General features: G+C 30.7%; 3 protein-coding genes across 3 annotated transcripts; 2 read left to right on the top strand and 1 right to left on the bottom strand.

Moving 5' to 3' along the window:
- The first annotated feature begins 1,433 nt into the window (after positions 1–1,433).
- Positions 1,434–10,193, top strand: LOC131946800 (glycosyltransferase 8 domain-containing protein 1). The gene is made up of 11 exons (XM_059307742.1): positions 1,434–1,535; positions 5,362–5,407; positions 5,523–5,627; positions 5,743–5,865; positions 6,077–6,173; positions 6,762–6,879; positions 7,014–7,101; positions 7,443–7,543; positions 7,699–7,865; positions 8,050–8,162; positions 8,303–10,193. Exons 2-11 carry the CDS (start codon positions 5,371–5,373, stop codon positions 8,479–8,481), a joined length of 1,128 nt encoding a protein of 375 aa, XP_059163725.1. The 5' UTR covers positions 1,434–1,535; positions 5,362–5,370; the 3' UTR covers positions 8,482–10,193.
- Positions 10,194–10,727: 534 nt separating this feature from the next.
- Positions 10,728–15,567, bottom strand: LOC131946801 (uncharacterized). The gene is made up of 10 exons (XM_059307743.1): positions 15,552–15,567; positions 14,955–15,095; positions 14,408–14,486; positions 13,771–13,824; positions 13,542–13,587; positions 12,939–13,175; positions 12,661–12,783; positions 12,515–12,553; positions 12,263–12,361; positions 10,728–12,156 (listed from the first exon to the last, which is right to left on the bottom strand). The coding sequence occupies exons 2-10, from the start codon at positions 15,064–15,066 to the stop codon at positions 12,004–12,006; spliced, it is 942 nt and encodes a 313-aa protein (XP_059163726.1). The 5' UTR covers positions 15,067–15,095; positions 15,552–15,567; the 3' UTR covers positions 10,728–12,003.
- A 131-nt stretch (positions 15,568–15,698) lies between these two features.
- On the top strand, positions 15,699–20,453 carry LOC131946797 (rRNA-processing protein FCF1 homolog). The gene is made up of 8 exons (XM_059307737.1): positions 15,699–15,792; positions 18,629–18,696; positions 18,810–18,878; positions 19,052–19,200; positions 19,494–19,566; positions 19,915–20,002; positions 20,125–20,219; positions 20,335–20,453. The coding sequence occupies exons 1-8, from the start codon at positions 15,790–15,792 to the stop codon at positions 20,381–20,383; spliced, it is 594 nt and encodes a 197-aa protein (XP_059163720.1). The 5' UTR covers positions 15,699–15,789; the 3' UTR covers positions 20,384–20,453.
- Positions 20,454–21,579: the final 1,126 nt, after the last annotated feature.

Genomic DNA, 21,579 nt, shown 5'->3' with positions numbered 1-21,579 from the left:
AATAAAGCATGTTATCAAGAGATATTATTACAGTAATAAGTCCTATGTTTATGGTAATGTTATCACTACTGTAGGATTCAGCTACACTGATACTTAATACTGCTTAGATAAATTAAATCTGTACATTTCAATGGTATAGAATTTTTTACAATATTTATGATGCATTTAGAAAAACTGCACATGTGCAATTGGTTTTATATAGAAGTTGCGATGAGATGTGTAGAATGAAAATAAAATAACTTCGAATAAAATATATTAACAATGGGTGGGTTTTTTTCAGATAGCCAATTACATGAAAAATTGTCAACAATCCAAGTACTGTATTTAAAATAAATTACTTTTCTTTTTCCTATCAAAATTGTAGATCAGAGAGATTTACTGAAGAATTTTACTTGCTATAATTGTTTTTATCTAACAAGCTCTTAGAAATTCTATGATGTATTGATGATTTATGTTACAAGTCATGAAACCTGCTGATTACTTTTGTTCATATTTCCTTTTTATTATCATTTGATAATTTTTATACCATTTTATATTTATGTGCCTTGTAAAATTTGATTTTTATGTGTACACTACAGCCAATATTTTTGAAGTAATCATTTCTCAGGTACATTTTGGTTATGTAAATACTCAGTTCTGTCATGTTACTGGGGAGCTGTTTGATATAAACTCATCTATTGTAAAAATCATATTTAAAATACATTCATAATTCATATGAAACCTGTACATAATGTTCACTTAATATGACTCATTTTTGAAATAATAAAAAATGATGAAACTTGACATGTTTGTTATACTTTTACAAAATCAAACATTTGTGCTGCCTTGTGTATTAATTACTGTGGCCAGTCATCATGCAAGTATCATTATCTTGCCCAAGCACATAACTGTACACCCCCACATCCCCCCTAACTGATGTGAATAGTACCATTAACAGCACCATTAACACAAGAACAGACGCGTAGACCATTCACCAAGTTATGTTGGTTTGTGGTTTAAAATGTTGGCTGGTTTTGCACATCAAAAGTGAATGTATGTTGATATTTATTTCAGCGTTTATATACCTCATGTACAAAATAACATGCAATAATTTTTTAAACTCTTCCCCCCCCCCCCCCCCCCAAAAAAAAAGTGACTTAATTCTTTCCATCTTCTTGAATATAGAATAGATAGATCTATTCCAACATTCAGAATAAATTGAATAATCTGAAAAAATATGTAATAAAGTTTAGGATAAGCTTTTTGAGCGAAAAGGGCGACTAAAAGTGTTTATTCCATGCATAATACAGGCCTAACAAATTATTAATATGCTGGTAATATATTTTGGGTCAAACAATAGATCTAGATTCCAGTTCTAGAATCTAGATCTACATTGCAAAAATAATTATTTATTTCGGTTATTTAAAAAAAAAGTTGAATTCATACGGGTATTTCCAAAATGTCTGCCTACATGTAAAACATTACGCATTTGTTTATGTTTACGTGGAAGTCAACTTCATCAACAATAATACTAGATTTAATAGTGATTAGTGAAAGTAAGCTTTTTTATTGAATGACGTAAAAATAGATTGACTCGAACGTCATCATGAGCTACTAGATCTAGAGAGTCTAGATTAATAGATTATTTTATAGTAATAGTAAGCCTAGGCCTATAAATTTTAATTTAGGTTAAACTCCATTTTAGCGTATTTTATTCCCCGCTTCACATTCATATGATTCACCTCCAGTTGAGCGTATTTTATTAATATTATAATAAAAACAATTGAAACACACAAAAACGTTAGGAAAACACTAGATCTAGATTCTAGATCTACTTATTTTTTAATGAATGTGATTTAAGTTTTGGTAATCTATCGTTTTGGGTACGTAAAATCGCCCGCGATTTGTAATGTGAAAAACAGGTGACTCCTTAAATTTTAATAATTATTTCACATTTTGAGGAGGATTTATGTTTTAAAAAATTCAAAAATGTTTCCTTGATTCATTTATGTACCTGTTTTTAAACAATTGAATTAAAACTTTTCCGTAATAAATGAAGACTAGAGCAAATTACACTGTCCGGACACACACCGCGAAAAAACGCAACTTAAAACTTCCATTCGGTCTCATTCAGTAACCGCTTAACATAGGAAGGAAAAAAAAGTATCATATCTATCCGCAATCATTCTACTTTAATAATGTGTGTGTCATTTTGTATTCATACGCATAGAACTTAAGCTATTCTTGTTATAGTGACTGGGGGGTCTTAACGTGTGTTCGAACACATGTAATACAATTTCAAATGTGTTCGGACACCTTTACCCGTCATCGGACAAAGCACTTTTTGTTCATTTAGAATAATTTAAAGTCAATTTAATGAATAAAAACATATATTATATGCATTTATATTGTGTTATTGATTGTTTGTGAGGTAATTTTAATAGTATAAAACCTTTTTCCCACACTCCCAAAGTTCATCCCATTCAGCCATTGCGGCTCGCGCAGTACGCTGCTAAGCCAGCCAGGTCACATGATTCCCCCTCCTCTTTCGCATTCCACTGCCTTCTTGACCTTATTTTGACCCTTTCCCTTCAATAACCAGCCCCTTTTATGCTCTAAATTCTTATTTAATAATATTTTTGTGTTGCTGTCCGGTCCCATGTAAGGTCAAAAAAGTTAGCGAACACCCCTTTTTTATTGTTCAAGCACAAAATAACCCATTAACCTTGACATTTACGATGTTCCATACATATATAGAAGCTATTTATAGTGTAACCTTTTAGCTAAGCGTTGATTGGTTCAAGTTTTGCCCCTAAGTCCAACCCTAGGTCACTTCATCTGGCTGGTGTAAAAATAGAAATGTGCGTACCATGCAACGTTAAAAATTTTCTAAAAATAATTCTTGAGAGAGGAAACGGAAGTACTTGACACGGAAGTGTTCATAAATGAACAGTTTACGTGCAGGCGCCGTGGTTTCGCATGAGACATGCTAATTAAAGTTTCTATGAGCCAAAAACCGACGAAGTGTTCGGTCCCACGTAGTGTTCGGACAATGTAATTTGCTCTAGCGATGTTTCCAACAGATGCAACCATGCTCATTTACTATAACAGCCATCTTGTTTAAGTTTTATTTTTATAAGCTTTTAGCGCCAGATTCAGGGGGAAGCCACTCTATTTTACAAATGGCTGCTGTTTATATAGCAAATCTTGCTCTCAGACACTGCTGTTTAAAGTTAATTTCTGGCCTATATCGATATATTTAGCCATTGATTTAGGTTTATTATTCATTTATCTATAATATTTGACACAAAAGTATGACAATATACTTCTATTAAAGCCTTGACAATGAGGTAACGTTTTCGTACATAAATAGCCACGGGCGATTTTACGTACCCAAAACGATAGATTACCTAAGTTTTTAATTAATTAGAAAAGGTAAAAAAGCATTAGAAATTCAAATTTTAATTAGAACTGTTCCAATTACATAGCGTGTGATCGTCAGCAGGAGAAAAATCCTTACACGGCTACACGGTCAAGGGTTCACTGTGAGTTCACATTGATATTGGCTTTAATTATCAGCATACGTCATCATAGCTCGGGCAATAGCTGTTTGAAATTGTGTTGGCTTCAGTTTTGAGGTTATTGTAAGTTCATAAATTATAAATGTTTATTTATTTTATAGTATCATGTCTGGGAGATACTTGTAGTTGTAACAATACAAACTTAACTACCAATTGTGAGTTACGTTTACGTACTTCACCCATTGCCATGAAAATTCTAACTGACACAGGAACATAGCACATTCAATATTCTAAATTTGGATTTTTCTCAAGTTTTGACAAAAGTAAATTATCAAAATCTAAAACAAAGTTAGAATCTAGTCTCTTTGTTTTTTTTAAATTCATTTTTATTCATTTGTTAAAACAAAAATACAATACAAATAAATAAATCGTGTTTTCCTAATGTTTTGGTGTGTTTCGGTTAATATAATAAAATACGCCCCCGGTTAATATAATAAAATACGCTCAACTGGAGGTACAAGAAGCTGAGAATAAAATACGCTAAAATGGAGTTTTACCAAATTTTATACAGATCTAGATCTATAATAAATAGAGATCTAGTATTACAGTATTAGGCCTATTATTATATTAAAACTATTAAATAATATTAATATTAATTTAGGGCCTAAATAGTAGATCTAGATTGAATTATATAATTATTATGGATTTTTTAAATTAAAATATTCTGTCATTAGTATTAGGCCTATACATTGAATTATGGATTTTTAAAATTAAAATATTCTGTTATTTCAAATACACTGTTAAGTTCCTTACCCCTTAAGAGAACATTTGACACCACATTTAAATATCTAGCTTACTCAGTGGCTGAGAAAAGAGAGAATTTTAAAATTATCCTAGAATGGAAAATGAAAGCCAAATCCACGTTCTTGCTCCTCAGCCGGCATAACAGGACGTCGTGAACTTGTGTACACAAGTTTTTAAATGCTGCCATAATAAATATTTTTATTTCAAATTCTAATTTTAAACATGCTTAAAATAATATGATAGTTATGATAGTCTATAAATACAAATACATTTTAACTCAATTCACATTATATTGAGTCAACAGTGTGGAAGCTGAAGTTCATAGACGTGGAGCTCAGAGTCTTTTTTTTACATTTCATTTTTTTTTCATATTGAAAACATAACGTGTGAACTTTTAAAAATTTTTAAATAAAATCTCCAAACATCGTCACTCTGAGTTCAGCAGGCCTATAGTACACGACATAGAATTAACACGCGTACACGAGATTGTCAGTGTCTTCACTTTTTCTCTCCCCCCCCCCCCCCCCTATTCTTCAAGCCAATTGAAAAACAGACCTACTTCGCTACTTCTGGTAATTTTTTTTTTAAGTTCACATATCCTGCATGCTAGACAGCCAGCATTAAAAAAACAATTTACTAAAGAGCCGTTTGATTTAGCTAGATTTAGGACGATCGTTTTAAGCTCTTAAAAGATAAAGCAAATGTAGTAAGGTAAAGTAAACATTTGTTGTGAACCACAGCTCACCAGACAGGTGGGGTGGTAGCGACATGCCTAGTGAGCGTACGTGGTGGTGAATTATATATATATATATTATTATTATAATGAAAATTAAACATTAGTGAAAATGTATACCTTGGTAGGAAGAAACAATCATAATTACTGCAAACCTGCTATCTTGAGATGTATGACAAAAAGTCCCCAACACATCATTCCTGCAAATAAGGCCTGTGGCTAAAAGACTGCAGTGAATCGGGCACTGACTTTGACTTTGACAAAATGGCTCCTACAAAAATGCCATACCAGCGTTAGATTGACAAAATAATTTTTTTTTTACAGAAAATTTGAATGATATTTGAAATGGGAATTCTCTCCGCAAGGAAGGGTGAGTTATATTTATATGTTTACCGTAAAGATCTCTACATCTATGGCTCATTACCCTTACTAAGCCTTTTTTTTTTAAATTTCTGAATGAATTATGCATGTCCTTACAATTACAGTGGGTGCCTTGCTGGCAGTGTTTTGGATAGGTACACTGTGCTACATCTGGCTTCCAGATCACATCCCAGATTTTTTAAATTTAAGAACAAAATCAGAACCCAAGAGTAAGTCAGCATGTTTGTTGGCTTAAAAATAATTAATTCATTTTAGTTATGTTTTGAAATTTAAAAAAATATTATTTTCTATTTCTTTTAAAATGGATTTTTTTCTTGACTTCAGAGAGTGATAAATCTTCTTATGATATGAGATCACATTTGGCAAATACAACTTCACTCAGCAATTTTGATGATGTACACAAACAAGCATTACATGTTTGTATTACATCTGATGAAAAAACTTTGGGTCAGTATAATAGTCTTTATATTCATAAGTTTGAATTTAGAGAAGAGAATTGAGCTATTTCAACAAATGATTTATTGTGGTTGTGAGGGGTATACTTGTCTATTTAAAATCACTTTTAAAATGTAATTATTTACTTGGATCTTCTTTTGCTTCATATGTATGATAGTATTAGAGAACAGTAAAGAAAGAACACAATTTATTATCCTTTCAGGAGGCATGATTGCTTTAATTAACAGTATTATTTCCAACACCAAGTCCCCTGTCAAGTTTCACCTTGTTGTGGACGAAAACAGCATGGATCATGTCAGGTTTGTGTTACACTTACAACCATACAATGATACAACTACACTGGTACTATATAAATACTTTTTCTCACTTAATATCATCATCTTTTCTTTTTTGTGCCCAAGACACATGGGTCCACCACAGAAAGCTCCCTCCACTTTTGTCAGTCACTGTCAATTTTCTTGGTCAATTTACTTGACAGTCCCCCATGACAGCACTGCCTCTGCCAGCTGCTTCCCAGCTGTGCGCCTCCACATCTCCATTGGCCTTCCTTGATTTCTTTTACCTTGAGGCGTCCAATTTAGCGCCATTCCTGCGATGTCTTCTGGATTCATTCTTAGTACGTGCCTTATCCATCGCCATCTTCTTTTCTCAATTAATTTGGAAACTGCTTCCATTTCCATCTCTCCGTGTAATTTATCATTTGAGATGGCGTTAAGCCTTTATGTTACTTAATATAATTGAAGTAATTTAGCTAATGTTCAAACCAATATAGATTACTAGGAATTACAATTTTCAGGCATTACTTCATTGTCTGTGTTACATAGGTAGTTACTACTAGATGTGCATGAATTAACCCTCTAATAAAATAAATCTATTGCATTTTACAGTATTTGGATAAAAACATCAAAATTAAAAAACATTGATTATGAACTAAAAGCATTCCCAGCTAAATGGGTTGATGGAAGAATTAAAATCAGAGGAGGTAGAAAAGAGCTTGGAAGTCCAGTAAGTTTTTTTTTCCTGCTTTGGTGTTCTTCTAATGCCTGATCTAACTAGATAAAAACCTTTAGCAATATAAATGTTGCTTGTTAAATAAAAACTTGTATCTTGATGTAGTGTAATCAATTCTTTACTTACAGCTTAACTATGCACGGTATTATCTGCCTAAGCTGTTCCCCCTTTTAAAAGAGAAAATCATATTCATTGATGATGATTGTATAGTTCAAGGTAATACACACACACTTGTAATATATTAATTAGTTTGAGTTGGTTATTTAGAAATGTTTTTAAAAATAAAATAATAACTTGCCCGTAATGCTATGATTTAGGCCTATATTGCTATAACTAAATACAATTCAATTACCTGAATAGTATGCTTTTTAAAGTATTTTTTCTACTATGCATTTAAGAACATGAGAATATTGTATTTAAACAAAATAATACATTTTATAGTTTATCAGATCATTTTGTGTATTTTGAAAAAAAAAATGTGTTAAGAGTTAATGAAGCTATACTTTGCTGAAGCTACAAATCATTAACTATGTTGCTCTTAATTTATATCTGAACAGGAGATATAGAAGAACTTTATAAAACACCATTAGAAAAAGGGCACATTGCAGCTTTCTCTGAGGACTGTCAAGGGCAGAACAAAAGATTAAGTAGACTAAACGTGTGTATAATCTCTCATTATCAGCCCTATGTATCATTTTTTTATTTTAGAAATTCTTCTCTTTTATATTTTTGTTACAAAAATTTAGAGTGAGTTAACTTCCTTCTAATTATTGCATACAGTTAAAGTTAAAACTTAAAAACTTTATTTTCTAGAATATCTATGCTGAGTTTCTGGACTTTAAAAATGAGCACATCCAGCAGATGCACATTAAACCTACAGCCTGTTCTTTTAACACTGGCGTGTTTGTCAGCAACTTGTCAGACTGGCATTCACAGAATATTACCAGCCAGCTGGAATACTGGATGGAACTCAACACTAAGTACATTGTTTTTTTTACTGGCATATCAAAAGCTTGGGAGTTTTCGATTATACTATTCCCAGAATCTTTTTGGCATAATAAATTAATTTTAAAAAATTGCTTTTGAAGTCAAATTTGCTATTTGCAGTAAATAAAAAAATAGCAAGCCATTATTTACATCCATTTCAAACAATTGCCTCCACAGAGAAGAAGTTTATGGTAATGAAAGGGGAGGTGGAGGATCTCAGCCCCCAATGATGATTGTCTTCTATAACAAGTTTTCTCGCATTGATCCACTGTGGCACGTTCGTCATTTGGGTGAGTGTTTTCAAATATATCAAGGTATATATGTATATACTTGTAGGCTGCTCAGGGTTTTAGAAAGTTGTAAAATCTCCTGTTTCTTCTATTCTTGACAGTGAGGGCTATTATAATTCTGTTTTTTTTTTAAATTGTAGGTGCTAGTGCAGGTACATCCTACAGCAAATCTTTTGTGAAAAAAGCTAAATTATTACATTGGAATGGCCCATTTAAGCCATGGGGTAGAACAGCTCAGCACAGTGATCTTTGGGAGAAGTATTTTATCCCTGATCCAAGTGGTCACTTTAAAGTTGTGAGGAGGACTACAGGATTGTAAGAAGTTGTTTTACTCAAGTGTATAAACTACACAGTAACTAGTGACTTTACACGGCCAGTATTGAAGAGAGGTTGTCATGTTTGCATTTTAAAGTTGATTTTTACAGCTGTATTTTGGTAACAGTTCTTCTTCCAGTTTTTAGTGCTAAAAACAATGTGGACTTTGTTTATCAAAGTAAAATTGAAAATATGAAGAGGAGTTTTTTGTGCCATATTTCTTTTTTTTTTTAACATAACAAAAATTTATCTGTACATATTTGAAATGCATTTTTAATTTAATAGGTGTTGTTAACAAGTCTCCAATATTAGTGTTTTTAAATTGTAATCAATCAAAACAGAAAGCCTTAGAGCTTTGAACAATTATAAATTCTTATAGTTTTAACTATGAATTGCTTGTGCTGATATGAAGTTTTTGATACCAATGTATTTATCTATATACATAAGAGAAGGCTACTGCAGGAGCAGCACTCTGTTACATGTTGTTTATTCTTATCAGTGAAAGTTTTCGTTATTTTAAAAATAAAAATTGAATAAATGTTTTACAGACTATGGTATTTGTAAGATATATAAAAATAATTATAATTTAAGCTGAGAAGGTATTACTCCCCCCTCACTAATACTCAACTCTGGTGCTATGTTTACTTGCATGTTGTTTCATTGTACTCTTGGGCTCTCCACATTGTTCAGTCAATTATCTTCTCACTAAATCATCATTAGTCTTATTGTTTACCGGAAGTTATCTTACCTTACTAAAGCCTCAGGTCTGAAGATACATAAAATGGTTTTTAAAGATATGTAACCAGGTTTCTATGAATTAAATAGTTTATTCTTGTTGGCAAGTTAGCTAACTGTCCCAATGGTTGTATTATATGGTGGCTGTTTTCACAAATTGAAGGTTAAGACAGATCAAAAGTTCAATTAAACTTTATACCAACATAATTATTTTATGAAAAAGATGACCAGCCACGCTATGTGAACAAATCTGTTTCCTTTGTTTGATATGTCTTTTTGAGGGATATCATCTGTGGATAGCCATTCACAATTTTATCATGCATTTAGCTAGTCATTTACTTTTTGTATTTAAATTTCTATGTTATCATGATTAATATGTGCACAGTTATACATTTTTGTGTTGTTATTAGAGCAATACCATGGCTGATACTCTAAGGTTATGAGTTAACTCAGTTCATTATTGGTACATTTTTTTTAGCTTATGTTACATATATATGACTAATTTTTTTTTAAAAAGGGCTTTTATGAAAAATGTTTACTTGTTGAAAAGTACTTTTACAAAAATCCACAACTCAGCAGAACTAAACATTTATATTCAGATATAAATCTTATCAATACCATTAGATATTGACAATGTCTCATAACTTAGTTTGTTGTGATTTGTTTTTTCTTTTTTCATAAACTTCCTTAAAGTAAATTGTTTTCACCTTTGCAATAAATATTTATTGGTAGTGGCATAGTAAATTAATGTTTTAGTTCTTTTAATGCATTTTGCAATGTAACTAATTGGTTTGCCATTTATGGTATTTTTTTTTTATTTTTTGTATCAACATAATGTAATTTAATTTCTAACTTTATGACAAAACAGCAGTTTTGCTTGCAATATTTTGTGTGTTGCTACTAATGACCTTCTCTGTACCTATCTTGTGTCTACTGTTAAAAATTAAAATAAAAAGTTTCATAATAAATCTGTGAACAGCATGGCAGTCTTTTGTATTCTTTCAACTTAGACTCAAATCTTGTTGAAATTTGTTACAGTAACAAAAGCTGGAGCTTAAACTAAATTGGTTAAAAAATGTTTGTTTCTCACATCTGGTTAGAAATGTTTTTAGCCTTAGTAAAATAGTTACCTTTCAGACCTAATGATTCATGAAATGACCAAACTAACCATTAAACAGAACTAGAATTCAGATCTCATCATCTGACACATCGAGACATGATAATCACATCTAGAAAGGGCCAATAACTAATCTAACCTAATTTTATTTATAGCCTACTTCTTCCCACTGCAACAAAATTTCACATCCTTCTGTGTATTTACACAAGATTACAAAACCTAATATACCATATAGACCCAACAAACAAAATCATAACAGTAACTCTGATCTAGGTATACTAAAGCTAGGGCATTGAGAGCAGTAATCATCCTCTGCCTGCCTATAAGCAATAATTGCCATGTAGCAAAAATAATGAATAAGATAATCTCTCACTGTGTCACCCAAATTGTTTGGTGTGCATCATTCACCTATGTCCAAACCTGCAGTGGTTTATTTTGGTTTGCATTCTGTTGTTCACACAAATTACATCACAACAATTATGACACACTGAAGAAAGCATGGTGCTTTAGTGACTTTATTAAGATATGTACAGCTAAGCTACTCACACAGAAACTTTCAACTGTGTCCTTAGACAACACATTAAGACATCTTGGCACAACATCTGATACTTTGTGTCATATCATTGTATCATCTTATGGCACTTTCTTGCTATCTCATCTCAACCATAGTGTCACACAAAATGTATCTGCTCTAACTGCATTTGTCCTCCACTGTAAATAATCTTCAACCCAAAATACACAGAATATTTTCAAACACATTTTAACCTCTGAATAAAAGGAATTTTAATGAGGAATGTATTAGTGACAAAATAAATAAAAATGCCATATTCAGGTTCTGATAACAGAAAAAAAGCCGCAGAGAAACCATGCTAAAGCAACAATCTGCATACTAAGTAGCCATTGCTAAAACGTTTTTTAACTATTTTTATTTTAAATTCAATCATGTTTTTTCAAAATGTGAAGTAATAAAAACTTTGTAAAAAAAATCCACTTTTATAACATGTTGCAGTAAGATCACATTCATATGACCATTCAAGCTCTACAGCTTGATGACTACTAATACTGTTGATGGCCGTAAACAATCAATAATCATGCTACAACAAAATTAGAGCCTTAAAGTTCTAAACAACTAAACTGTTTGGCTAAAATACAAAATTATTTATACTTAAAATGATAAACTTTTAAATTATTTAAATTAAAAATCTTTATTATTAAAAAAAATTGTTTTAAGAAGAAAAAAAGGATGATACTTGCATGTTGTGTAAAAATATGAAAATCAATTTAAAAATTGCAATTAATTTCTTTGTACCGTTTTGAGATTGTTGTGTTAGAATTTATTATAAAACCGATAAGAAGGGGGACATATGTGAAATCAATAAAGAAAATTCTAATTAATTATGTACAGTTTGGGATTTAATTTGTGCGAGAATTTTAATATGCCCATAAAAAGTGGGACCGCTGTGAAAATCAACAAAGAAAATAATTTAATTAACTATGTACAGTTTGGAATTTTATTTGTGCGAGAATTTTAATTATGCCCATAAGAAGTGGGACTGGTGTTTTACTCTTTTGGTATTGGTCCAGAAACAAATGCCAGGTTTGACTGGTTTGATCTGTTTCTTTCATTTATAAAAGAGTCATTGTTAAGTCCAGGGGTCAAATGAAATATCTGCTTTAGAGAAAAGACTTGTGTGCTTTACGTTCTATTGATGTTTCTTGTTTGAGTTTTGATAGTAAATGATCCACACTTGGTCTGTCACTGGCTACTTGACTACAGTAAGCCATTTTCACAACACCATCTTTGGTTAGAATAAAATCTCCACCCATCTACAAGGAAAAAAAAAATGAGTTGACCTGTGATTTTTGTTTTTACAAAAACAGAAGTTTTAAAATAATATTTTGTTTTAGTTTTGGAAATATTTGATTACTAAACCTGCTGTGGGTCATCGTGAATATTAGCCAATGGTTTAGGTAGCTGTCTTCCAAGTGCTAATTGTTCAGCATAATAAACCATGCACGCTGTATTCCATACCTGGGGAAAACATCAAGGGAGGTAAGCTTGATTTATCTGGCTTAGAACATTACATTTAAAATATCTCAGGGAAAGAATATTGTTCAAATAGATGACATGAAAAGTAAAACGGAAAGTTTAGGACAATATTGAAATACATTAAGAATTACTAACCTTTAATACAGACCTGTATAAGCCAAAGGAATGATATATCTGTGAAAATAACAGCATATTTAATGCAATCGCCTAATTCTTCTGCATATTTTGTGTGTAAAATACACTATACATGATACTGGAAAAATCAACAATGAAAGACTTACTTTTCTCTCAGAATCTAATACCATATCATAAGGACATCCTGTTTCTTTCAGCCAGTTTTTAGCACCAATCTCCTCTCCAAATGAAACAATTAATATTTTCCCACCAGCACGAATTATTTCTTCCTACATCACAATTAAAAATTTTAATTTAATTGATAATCATAAAAACAGTTGATTGAGAAAAGTTGTGATTTTATTACTGTTTTAAACAATTCATAATGAATAATAAAACTGTCTAAACACAAACACTACTGATTTTTAGTTTTGTTAACTCTGACCTCTCTAGCTGATATTTCATTCAAATGGTCTCGTCAAGGTAATCATGCGAAGTGCCTGAGTAAAATCAAAACAAGGAATGGCTGGTCCTGAGCAAAAGTTTCTAAGCTACATCGTTCATTAGTTCTGGCATTTACAACCTCTTGGGACAGTGGGAAAGTATCTCCTTCTTTGTAAACATCCTCATGAGATGAAGACAATGCTGTGTCTATTTCTTCCAAAAAAATGTCCCATTCTCTCTGAAATGTATATGTTGTATGCACTGTCAGATGGGAAACCAGGAAATCATTTTATTTCAATTCTCTAATAAAGGAAGTCATTAACTGGTAATATATTTTTAATTAGATGATATTATTTTTTGTGCCAATCGTTCTCCTTAAATAACAAAGTTAAGTGCTCAATAAAAATGCAAACTACTGATTATCTCTCAAAATCAATATGGTTACTCTAAACTAACAAATCCAACTAGCATATTTTCTTTCAAAAGGATTTTTTAAATTAAATTTTGATTTTCAAAAGACTTACATTAAAATAGTATGGGTGAAAAACTTTTTATTGAGCTTGGGACTTTGCCTAAATTAGTTTTTAATTGAATAAAATCCTACCTCATTCTGCAACAACTCATCAAATTCTTCTCTAACAGTTTGATCGCTTGAAGAAAAATAAAATATTGTTTCATTTCAAATCTTATTTAATACTATGGAACGTTTATGTGTCTCACTTTTTGGGTTATATTTAGTGAAGCAATACCAGAGGAGAATGGAAAATCACATCAATGTTAATTCACATCTTAAACTAAAATAAAATAATGAACAAATAAAATACCTTAGTTACCTAAAAACATGCTCAGCTTGTCTTTCAAACTCTGATTTTGTTTTTACATTCAATCTATTTAAAATATGAGAAGAATACAAAACATTACAAAAAATACACTGATCTCTGAAAAAAAATACTATGCTGAAAAATAGTGGACACATAATTTAAGTTGTGCCAATGAAGTTAATCAGTATTTTATCCAAGCATTAAATAAAATAAAAATAAATCAATTCATTTTCTATTGAGCTGATTTACATCACACATACACTAATACACATTAAAATACTGCATTAAGAAAAACTAGATGCAATAAAAAATTTTATGGTTGATGTATTTACATATGAAAATTATTTGCTGGTTTTTTAATTGCAAGATTACAAATTATAAATATATTGAGAAATAATTATCATACACTGTTGAATAGTCTGATCAGCTATAAATTTAATACTGAAGAAGATTGCAAAAACTGGTTTTTTAATTGCAAGATTACAAATTATAAATATATTGAGAAATAATTATCATACACTGTTGAATAGTCTGATCAGCTATAAATTTAATACTGAAGAAGATTGCAAAAACTGTAATGAAACAGCTGTATCTTATATTACTAAGTTTTAAAAAAGATTTTTAAAATAGGCAACATATACAAACTAACTGTTCAAATGCTTTTCTGTAAATGCCAACAATCCGAAAAAGTTTGCTGATCTTTTTTGAAGCAAAGTCCTCCACACTTTCTATAGAAAAATGTCCAGTTATTATTAATTATTTTTTAAAATTTCTTAAACTGGGATGTATATAAATAATTTATAAATAACTTAATATCAGTGCAGTTGTTGTCTTCTGCTTACAACATAGATATATGAATAAAAAAGTACCAAAAGAATAAATAGGGATACCAAAAGAATAACAATTCTACTTTCATCTGCTATTTAATTTTTTAAATAAATGTTAATCAAATTACTTTTTTCAAAATAAAGGACAATAAATATGTATTTTAAAACCTTAAAATTTCAAGTCAACTTCATTATTCTAAATAAATTACTTCTTCCATTTTCATTTGGTTAGAATTTGAAAACATTCATATGACACTTTTGTACAACAAGCTTTAAGAAAAAAAAACAATAAAAGCCAAATTTTTTTTAACAGTGTAGTAGTAGTACTACTACTAGTGATAACAAAAATATTGTTGATAGAGTGAAAACCTTCCACATCTTCATGAGCTTGTTTTAAGATCTGCCTGATGTTTTCTGATATATCTTTGAATGCTGTAATCAAAGTCTGCTGTTCCGCCTTCTCACAGCCCTCAAGATACATGCTGGCAATCGATTTAAATAATTATAAATCTGAAATCATAATAAATATGTTAAAAAATGATGTTGTATTTTGCATGTTTAGAACTTAAGTTAAAACTTAAAATTTAAAACAATCTTTAAAATTAAACTTTACCAGTGAGTTATTATATTGCTATTTTAAAAAGGAAGCAATTGGGATGAGGAGGGTCGGTTGGCCAAAGGTGTTATAAAAGAGTCTACGGTTGATGTTGGTAGATTATCTCCCACCTGACTTGGGATTATTGAGTTGATGACTGGCTTCATAAAAAACACTGTACTATTTTACTATTTTTTAAACTAAAAAGTTAGTAAAAAGAATGGACCAAAAAAAGCCAAAATTTCTAGTTTATTTTTGTTAAAGCACAATCACTAGATTTATGGCCATATTATATTAATTTCTCTTAGAATCCACTTTAATCTAGATCTAGATCTATTAAAGTTAGGCATACCTTACTTCTTACTACTTACTTAGTTTAGTTAGTAGTTTACTTACTACTAGGCTAGGCCCTACCACTTGCAAACATCATCAGAACACTTTAACTTTTTACACGTAGAGTTTAAAGTTCAAAGGTTAGCCTAGTCGAATAGAGTTATACCCCTTGTAAATTTGTAAACTAGAGTACACACACGGGCACAATCAACGTGTTTGAAGGAACAAAACATTAGACTAGATCAAGAAAACACCGACACTTAGATCTATCCCGTCATGGTATTGAAGATTCTTTATGGTTAAAATTATCTCTATAAAAATTAAAATAATATTCTCCTTATAATCCAGATTCTGAGTTTATCACAAATCATTCATGAACATTCATTCAACGCGGGCTCTGTCCGACTCCTCGTCCTCGTTCTCAACTCGACTGAGATCTTTACAATTAATTAAGTAAAAAAAAAAGTCTTGGATCTAGATCTACCTTAGTTTATTTACTTAGTAGATCTAGCTTACAATTACAACTTAAGTACAGATATAGATCTAGATTAGATCTAGAATCTAAGGACTTATCTAGATTAGGTGATTAGGTAGTATGATCTACCAAATTTAGATTACAAAGTCCGAAGTGACTACTCAGAAAAAAAGATTTTTCGCCCCAGCGTCTCCACTTGGTAATCAAAAGATAGTTCTGCACATGCGCAGTGACCTTAATAGCTGAGCTAGGGTTATGGGTAGGGGTTAGTGTGTTGTTAGAGCTAGGGTTCTGCGGTTGTAAACACACAGATGCACAGTACCATAGCAAACATGGCCACGAAAGCAAGTCGTAGTTTCTCTCCATTGCGCGCATGCATATCTTTTTCCGGCTAGAATCGGTCTTTAGATTAACACTACTAAATCTTTTAATCTTCTACTAATCTAGATTAACACTCGTGACACTGAAATGACTGAATTGAATGGGGGTTGGTAAATTGCGAAAAGAATATGCGAGACATATATCTACCCACTAATTCATGGGTAATTACTATACAATTTTCAAGGCTTTTTTTTTCATGCTTTTGGTGGGGGTTTTTTTCACCAGATGTGCGAGAAGATCTAGCTAGATAGATATAGATCTAGGCCTAACACAAATTTTGGGAGAATATTTACACCGGTGTCTGATAATGGAATCTTCTTTAAAAAAGGGGTGTTAGGTTACTGGTTGTTAACAAAATACACACATGGCTGGCCAATGGTAATGCTAACCCTGTTCCTAACAGTAACCCCAAGCCTGGTCCTGCCATATGCCTAACCCTAATTTCTAACCATATAATTAGTCGAGATTACAATACTACTACTACTAACAACCCAACACACCTATTTTATGGAAGAGTCTATTATCGGAGACCGGTATCTAATCATTCCAAATTTTTCTTGATCTAGTTTAGATTTTTTAAAATATTAAAATATCTTAACATCGTAGCTCCTATGATCGCTCATTCATGTTTACTGGTCAGCAGAAGAAAAATCCCATTTGTTCAATGGGTTAGGCTACTGTGAGTTAATAAAGAGAATTTATTTTGGAACACATTTTTAAACTACATCTAGATCTAGAGGCCACATTGGAAATTCTAAACATTGTCACCTGCTTCATGTCAGCTCACGTTTTCTTGTCATCGCGAGAAAAATACTGCCATTTGAGGGGTCACAGTCAGTGCATGCAAAAACATAGGTCATAGCCTGAACAATAGCAATATGACTAACATGCTCATATAATCTTGTGAGCTGTAGCTAGAGAAATATTCAGCCACATTGTTAATGTACTGCTAATACCTTATTAACACTTAGTTTTCTTGTACTTGTGGAAGTATAAATAAACAATTTAAAAAGTGTAATTTATCTTGTATTAGGGGCTTGAGTAATTTTAATTATAAACATTTTTAAAAATTAACATATATTTATATGATGAAAAAATAAATCATAGGTGGCGGTAAAAATACACTATTTCTTTGCAACAATTCAGCATATCTTGTGGCGACAGCGGCTTCGAGCATGGTAGCGTTCAAAGGCTATATATTCGGTGCTTCGGTGTTCCACACAAAAGCATGTCTAGCCATTGAAAAATCGGAAGTAATAGTAATATACCCATCTTGCAATTTACCATCACTTTCTCAGTGCAACTGTTGCCAATGTAGTGGACATCAATGAGTTGACAAAAATCTTTCCAACTTTATTGTCAACATAGATAAAACCTGGACATGTTTTTGAAAATTTGTGCCTCGTGAGTGTAAAATAAATAGGTGCATTTTTTATACAAAAAATGAGCAATGCAAAAATCTTGAAAATAGGGCCTTACATGTTTCTGTTTTTTTTTTTTTTTAACATCAAATTGTAACTCTTTAGTCCAGTTACATTTGTGCTCTAGCATGCACTTTCCTTCCATTAAAAAAATCTTTTGGTGTTAGAATTGAACTTCTTAAAATTAAATTTCAGTACTTTTGCATTCATTCTCAGTAGGCATAAATTTCCAGAGGCCAAATTTTTTATAAAATACATTTTTTAAAACAATGATAACAGAAGATTTGGTTTTGTTTCAAACATTGTTTTGCTACTAAAAATTCTTCTGCCACAGTGGGCATTGGGCTTTTACAACATCAGTAGCATAGCTATTTTCCCCCCATTTCCATCAAGCTTTCTACTAGTTTGAAGGTCTTTTTAAATTTCTCTTTGTTAGGTTACATTCTTATATTGGCCAATTTACAGTAAATCACTGTTAATTTTTGTGGCCAATCCATTTTAAATCCAAACTTTAACTTTAATTGACTCATAAATCAGTAGGAGAAATATCTGTGTGCTTTACAGTACACTTCCTGGAAGTGTGGAAGCCTAAATATTTGAATTTTATTGGGAGAATAAAATGCATAACTTTTTGCATTGCATAAGCCTTTTAAAAATGTTTGGTAACATGAACATTTTAAAGTCTAAAGTTATAATATATAGGCCTATATGAAATTATTTTTGAAAAATCGAAATTTTATTTAATTTTGTCATAGATTTGGAATATCTACTTATTAGTTTGACAAACTTAATAATTTACGCCAGCAGTTAGGCCTAATACTATTTTTTAAAATTTCAGGCTAAAGACAAAAGAACTAAAAAATTTGCTCAAGTTAAAAGATTACTTAGCCTGAAAGATGCACGATTGTAAGTAGTGAGTTTATGAACAATAATATCAGTTAACCTAAAAACAGTAGAGTTTGATTTTTTTTAACCAAATTTCCTTTGCTTATAATCTATGAAACTTGTGCCTGTTTCAGGAAGGCAAAAGACCGCATAAAGAAAAAGAAAAAGAAGGCAAACCCAGAAAATATTTCTATTCGAGATTTGTGAGTTTTATATTATAATTTTTTGTGTTAAATGACTATCTCAGTTTTCTTTTAAATGCCATTTATTTTGTTTTAAGTATGTATTGTGATATCAATCACTTAATATTCATTTTGTAAATGATACAATGGCTAATATTTACTAACTAATTCTCCAATATAATCAACTTTACCAGGCCCCAGTCATCCTCAGCAATGTATTTTAACTACAACACACAACTTGGGCCTCCCTTCCACATTATCCTGGATACAAATTTCATTAATTTCTCTATTAAGAATAAATTGGATATAGTTACCAGCATGATGGATTGCCTTTATGCTAAATGTAAGTATACTCATATGTAATAAATTAAACTATTTAGTCCCATTGGCACACTTGCTAATTGAATTATTCAGTTAGTTCTTTTCAAGTTTCTAACATCACATAAAATGTTCAACATTGTTTCTGTAATTATAAAAAATATGTTTGGAAATTTACTTTATAAATTAGAAGGAGAATATAATTTTAAATACTTATCTTAATTTATTCTGAGTGGATTGACATGTGACACATTAATAGTTTGGTAAAACTAGATCCCCATAAGTTTAATATGTAATTTCTATTTTTCCATAAATCAGGCATACCTTACATTACTGATTGTGTTATGGCCGAGTTAGAAAAGCTTGGTAGAAAGTACAGAATTGCCCTCAAGTAAGTCCTTGTTTATGAGATGCTTTGGGTTATTTAGAAAGGGATTAGATTAAAAGTAGAACTTTTTTATATATTCTGTAAAACATTTTAATACCTATTCTTTTTTTTAAGACTTAATAAGTCATTTATTATATATGAAACTGTTTTAGAATTTTTTCTGTTTTTAAAGACTAGAAAGTTTTGTTTTTGAAAAATTTCTTGAAGTAATTCTGTTGACATTATTTATTGTAAAAGATAAATGTTCTATGTATTGAGAATGTTCCTTGTCTTTATGTTGGATTTTTATAGTTATTAAATTTATGCCAACCTCAGAAGATTGTAAAAAAACCACCTAAATTTATATTTTAGGATTGCTAAAGATTCCAGATTTCATCGGTTAACGTGCATACATAAAGGCACATATGCTGATGACTGCATTGTAAAAAGAGTTACTGAAGTCAGTGAAATAGGCATATTTTTTCTTTTTATTCAGACAGTAAATTAAAATTGTAAAAGTAATTATTTTTATATTTTAAGTATATTTAAATTGAAAGTAAACCTGAATGTGTTTTTCTTTAGAGTAAATGCTACATTGTTGCCACCAATGATAAAGATTTGAAGAAGAGAATCAGAAAAATACCTGGTGTACCAATCATGTATATAACTCAACACAGGTAAGTTGTTTTTACTCGTTTGTAGTTTTATTTAGCAGATTGTGTTTATAAAAAATAGCTTAGTAGTATATTGAATGGTGTAGCCTAAAGCAAGGATTATCCATTTTGTCCTCAGATTTTCTATTGAGAGGTTACCTGATGCTTATGGTGCTCCAAAGATGTAAAACCAGTGGAAGTTTATTAATAAATGTACATAGTTTGTAAAATAAATTCTTCATTTTATTTTTTTTCTTTAAAAAAAAATGTGTAATTGTATTTTGTTTGGAGTCTAAATGTGAATTTGATGGTTTTTACTTTAATATAATATGACATTGACCTTTACTCTCTGTAGTTTTTCTATTTAAAAAAAATCTACCCAATAAAGTTGTTGAATATAAGCAACAGTCTCAGATCTAGTTCATATAAACTGGAACTTCTGCATACATTTTTAAAGAGATAGTCAGCACTTGACTCATTTAAAAAACAAAAATCACTATTATCAGTACAGTTTTATTACAAGTTGTTTGTAAATTGTATATCCACAATTAACAAAGTAACCATACAAAAATTACTTCCGTGATTTAGACATTCCATAATACAATTAACAAAATTATTAGTACATAAATAATTTTTTTAAGAATTGCTTTGTTACCTTTCAAGTATCACTTAAAATAAAATGGTTAGTAGTTCTGTTTTTTTTAAGGTAAAGTTTCCATAAGCACTAAAAAAATAAAAATTATTTAGCTATGAAATGAGCAGGGAGGGAGCCAATAATTAGAATGTCTTATGTGATTTAAATCTAACAAAATTTAAAGGTCATCCATATATGTCCTCAAAGACAAATATCAAACCTGCAAACAGACTACTGCTAAACTTTTGGTTTAAAAAGACATAGCTCAACAAGTAATAAAATCAAGGTGTCTTAATCTATAGTTGTGAAGCTCAACAAGTAATAAAATCAAGGTGTCTTAATCTATAGTTGTAAAATCCTTACCTATGTGATTAGGGAGAAAAGGTAATGAAACCAATGTAGCTTTTAAAGACATTGTATGACCTACATACAAAATACTTTAAAAACCTCCCATATATTATAAAATAGCCCATACATTAATTTTCAGTTCAAATGGAAAATAAAACTAGCTCTCATCATATATTTATACTTGGGGGGTCCATTTTTGGGAAAATCATAAAGGTTAATACATTTTTGACTTGCAAGATAGAAAACCCAAGTTTTGACAGACTACACCCAATGGTTTATCTTTCTGTAAAAACAAATTACACTTTAGACTTAGCAATCTACTGGCACATGAAGTAGAGTGCATGTTTCTTGACTTAGGCATATGGAGGCATAATGTGATCCTCACTATTCCCAGCCACATTT

Source organism: Physella acuta, unplaced genomic scaffold, assembly GCF_028476545.2.
Source record: "Physella acuta isolate Inbredline_101_S28 unplaced genomic scaffold, ASM2847654v3 ptg000571l, whole genome shotgun sequence".
NCBI classification, from domain to species: domain Eukaryota; kingdom Metazoa; phylum Mollusca; class Gastropoda; family Physidae; genus Physella; species Physella acuta.
Note: the sequence above shows the minus strand (reverse complement) of the source record. Positions and strands in the feature narration are given on the sequence as shown.

Bases quoted from the DNA above. Each gene is read 5' to 3' on its own strand.
- LOC131946800 (XM_059307742.1), top strand. From the start codon at position 5,371: ATGATATTTGAAATGGGAATTCTCTCCGCAAGGAAGG. The intron at 5,628-5,742 runs GTAAGTCAGCAT...TCTTGACTTCAG, and splicing joins AACAAAATCAGAACCCAAGA to AGAGTGATAAATCTTCTTAT. The intron at 6,880-7,013 runs GTAAGTTTTTTT...CTTTACTTACAG, and splicing joins GAAAAGAGCTTGGAAGTCCA to CTTAACTATGCACGGTATTA.
- LOC131946797 (XM_059307737.1), top strand. The intron at 18,879-19,051 runs GTGAGTTTTATA...CAACTTTACCAG, and splicing joins AATATTTCTATTCGAGATTT to GCCCCAGTCATCCTCAGCAA. The intron at 19,201-19,493 runs GTAAGTATACTC...TCCATAAATCAG, and splicing joins GGATTGCCTTTATGCTAAAT to GCATACCTTACATTACTGAT.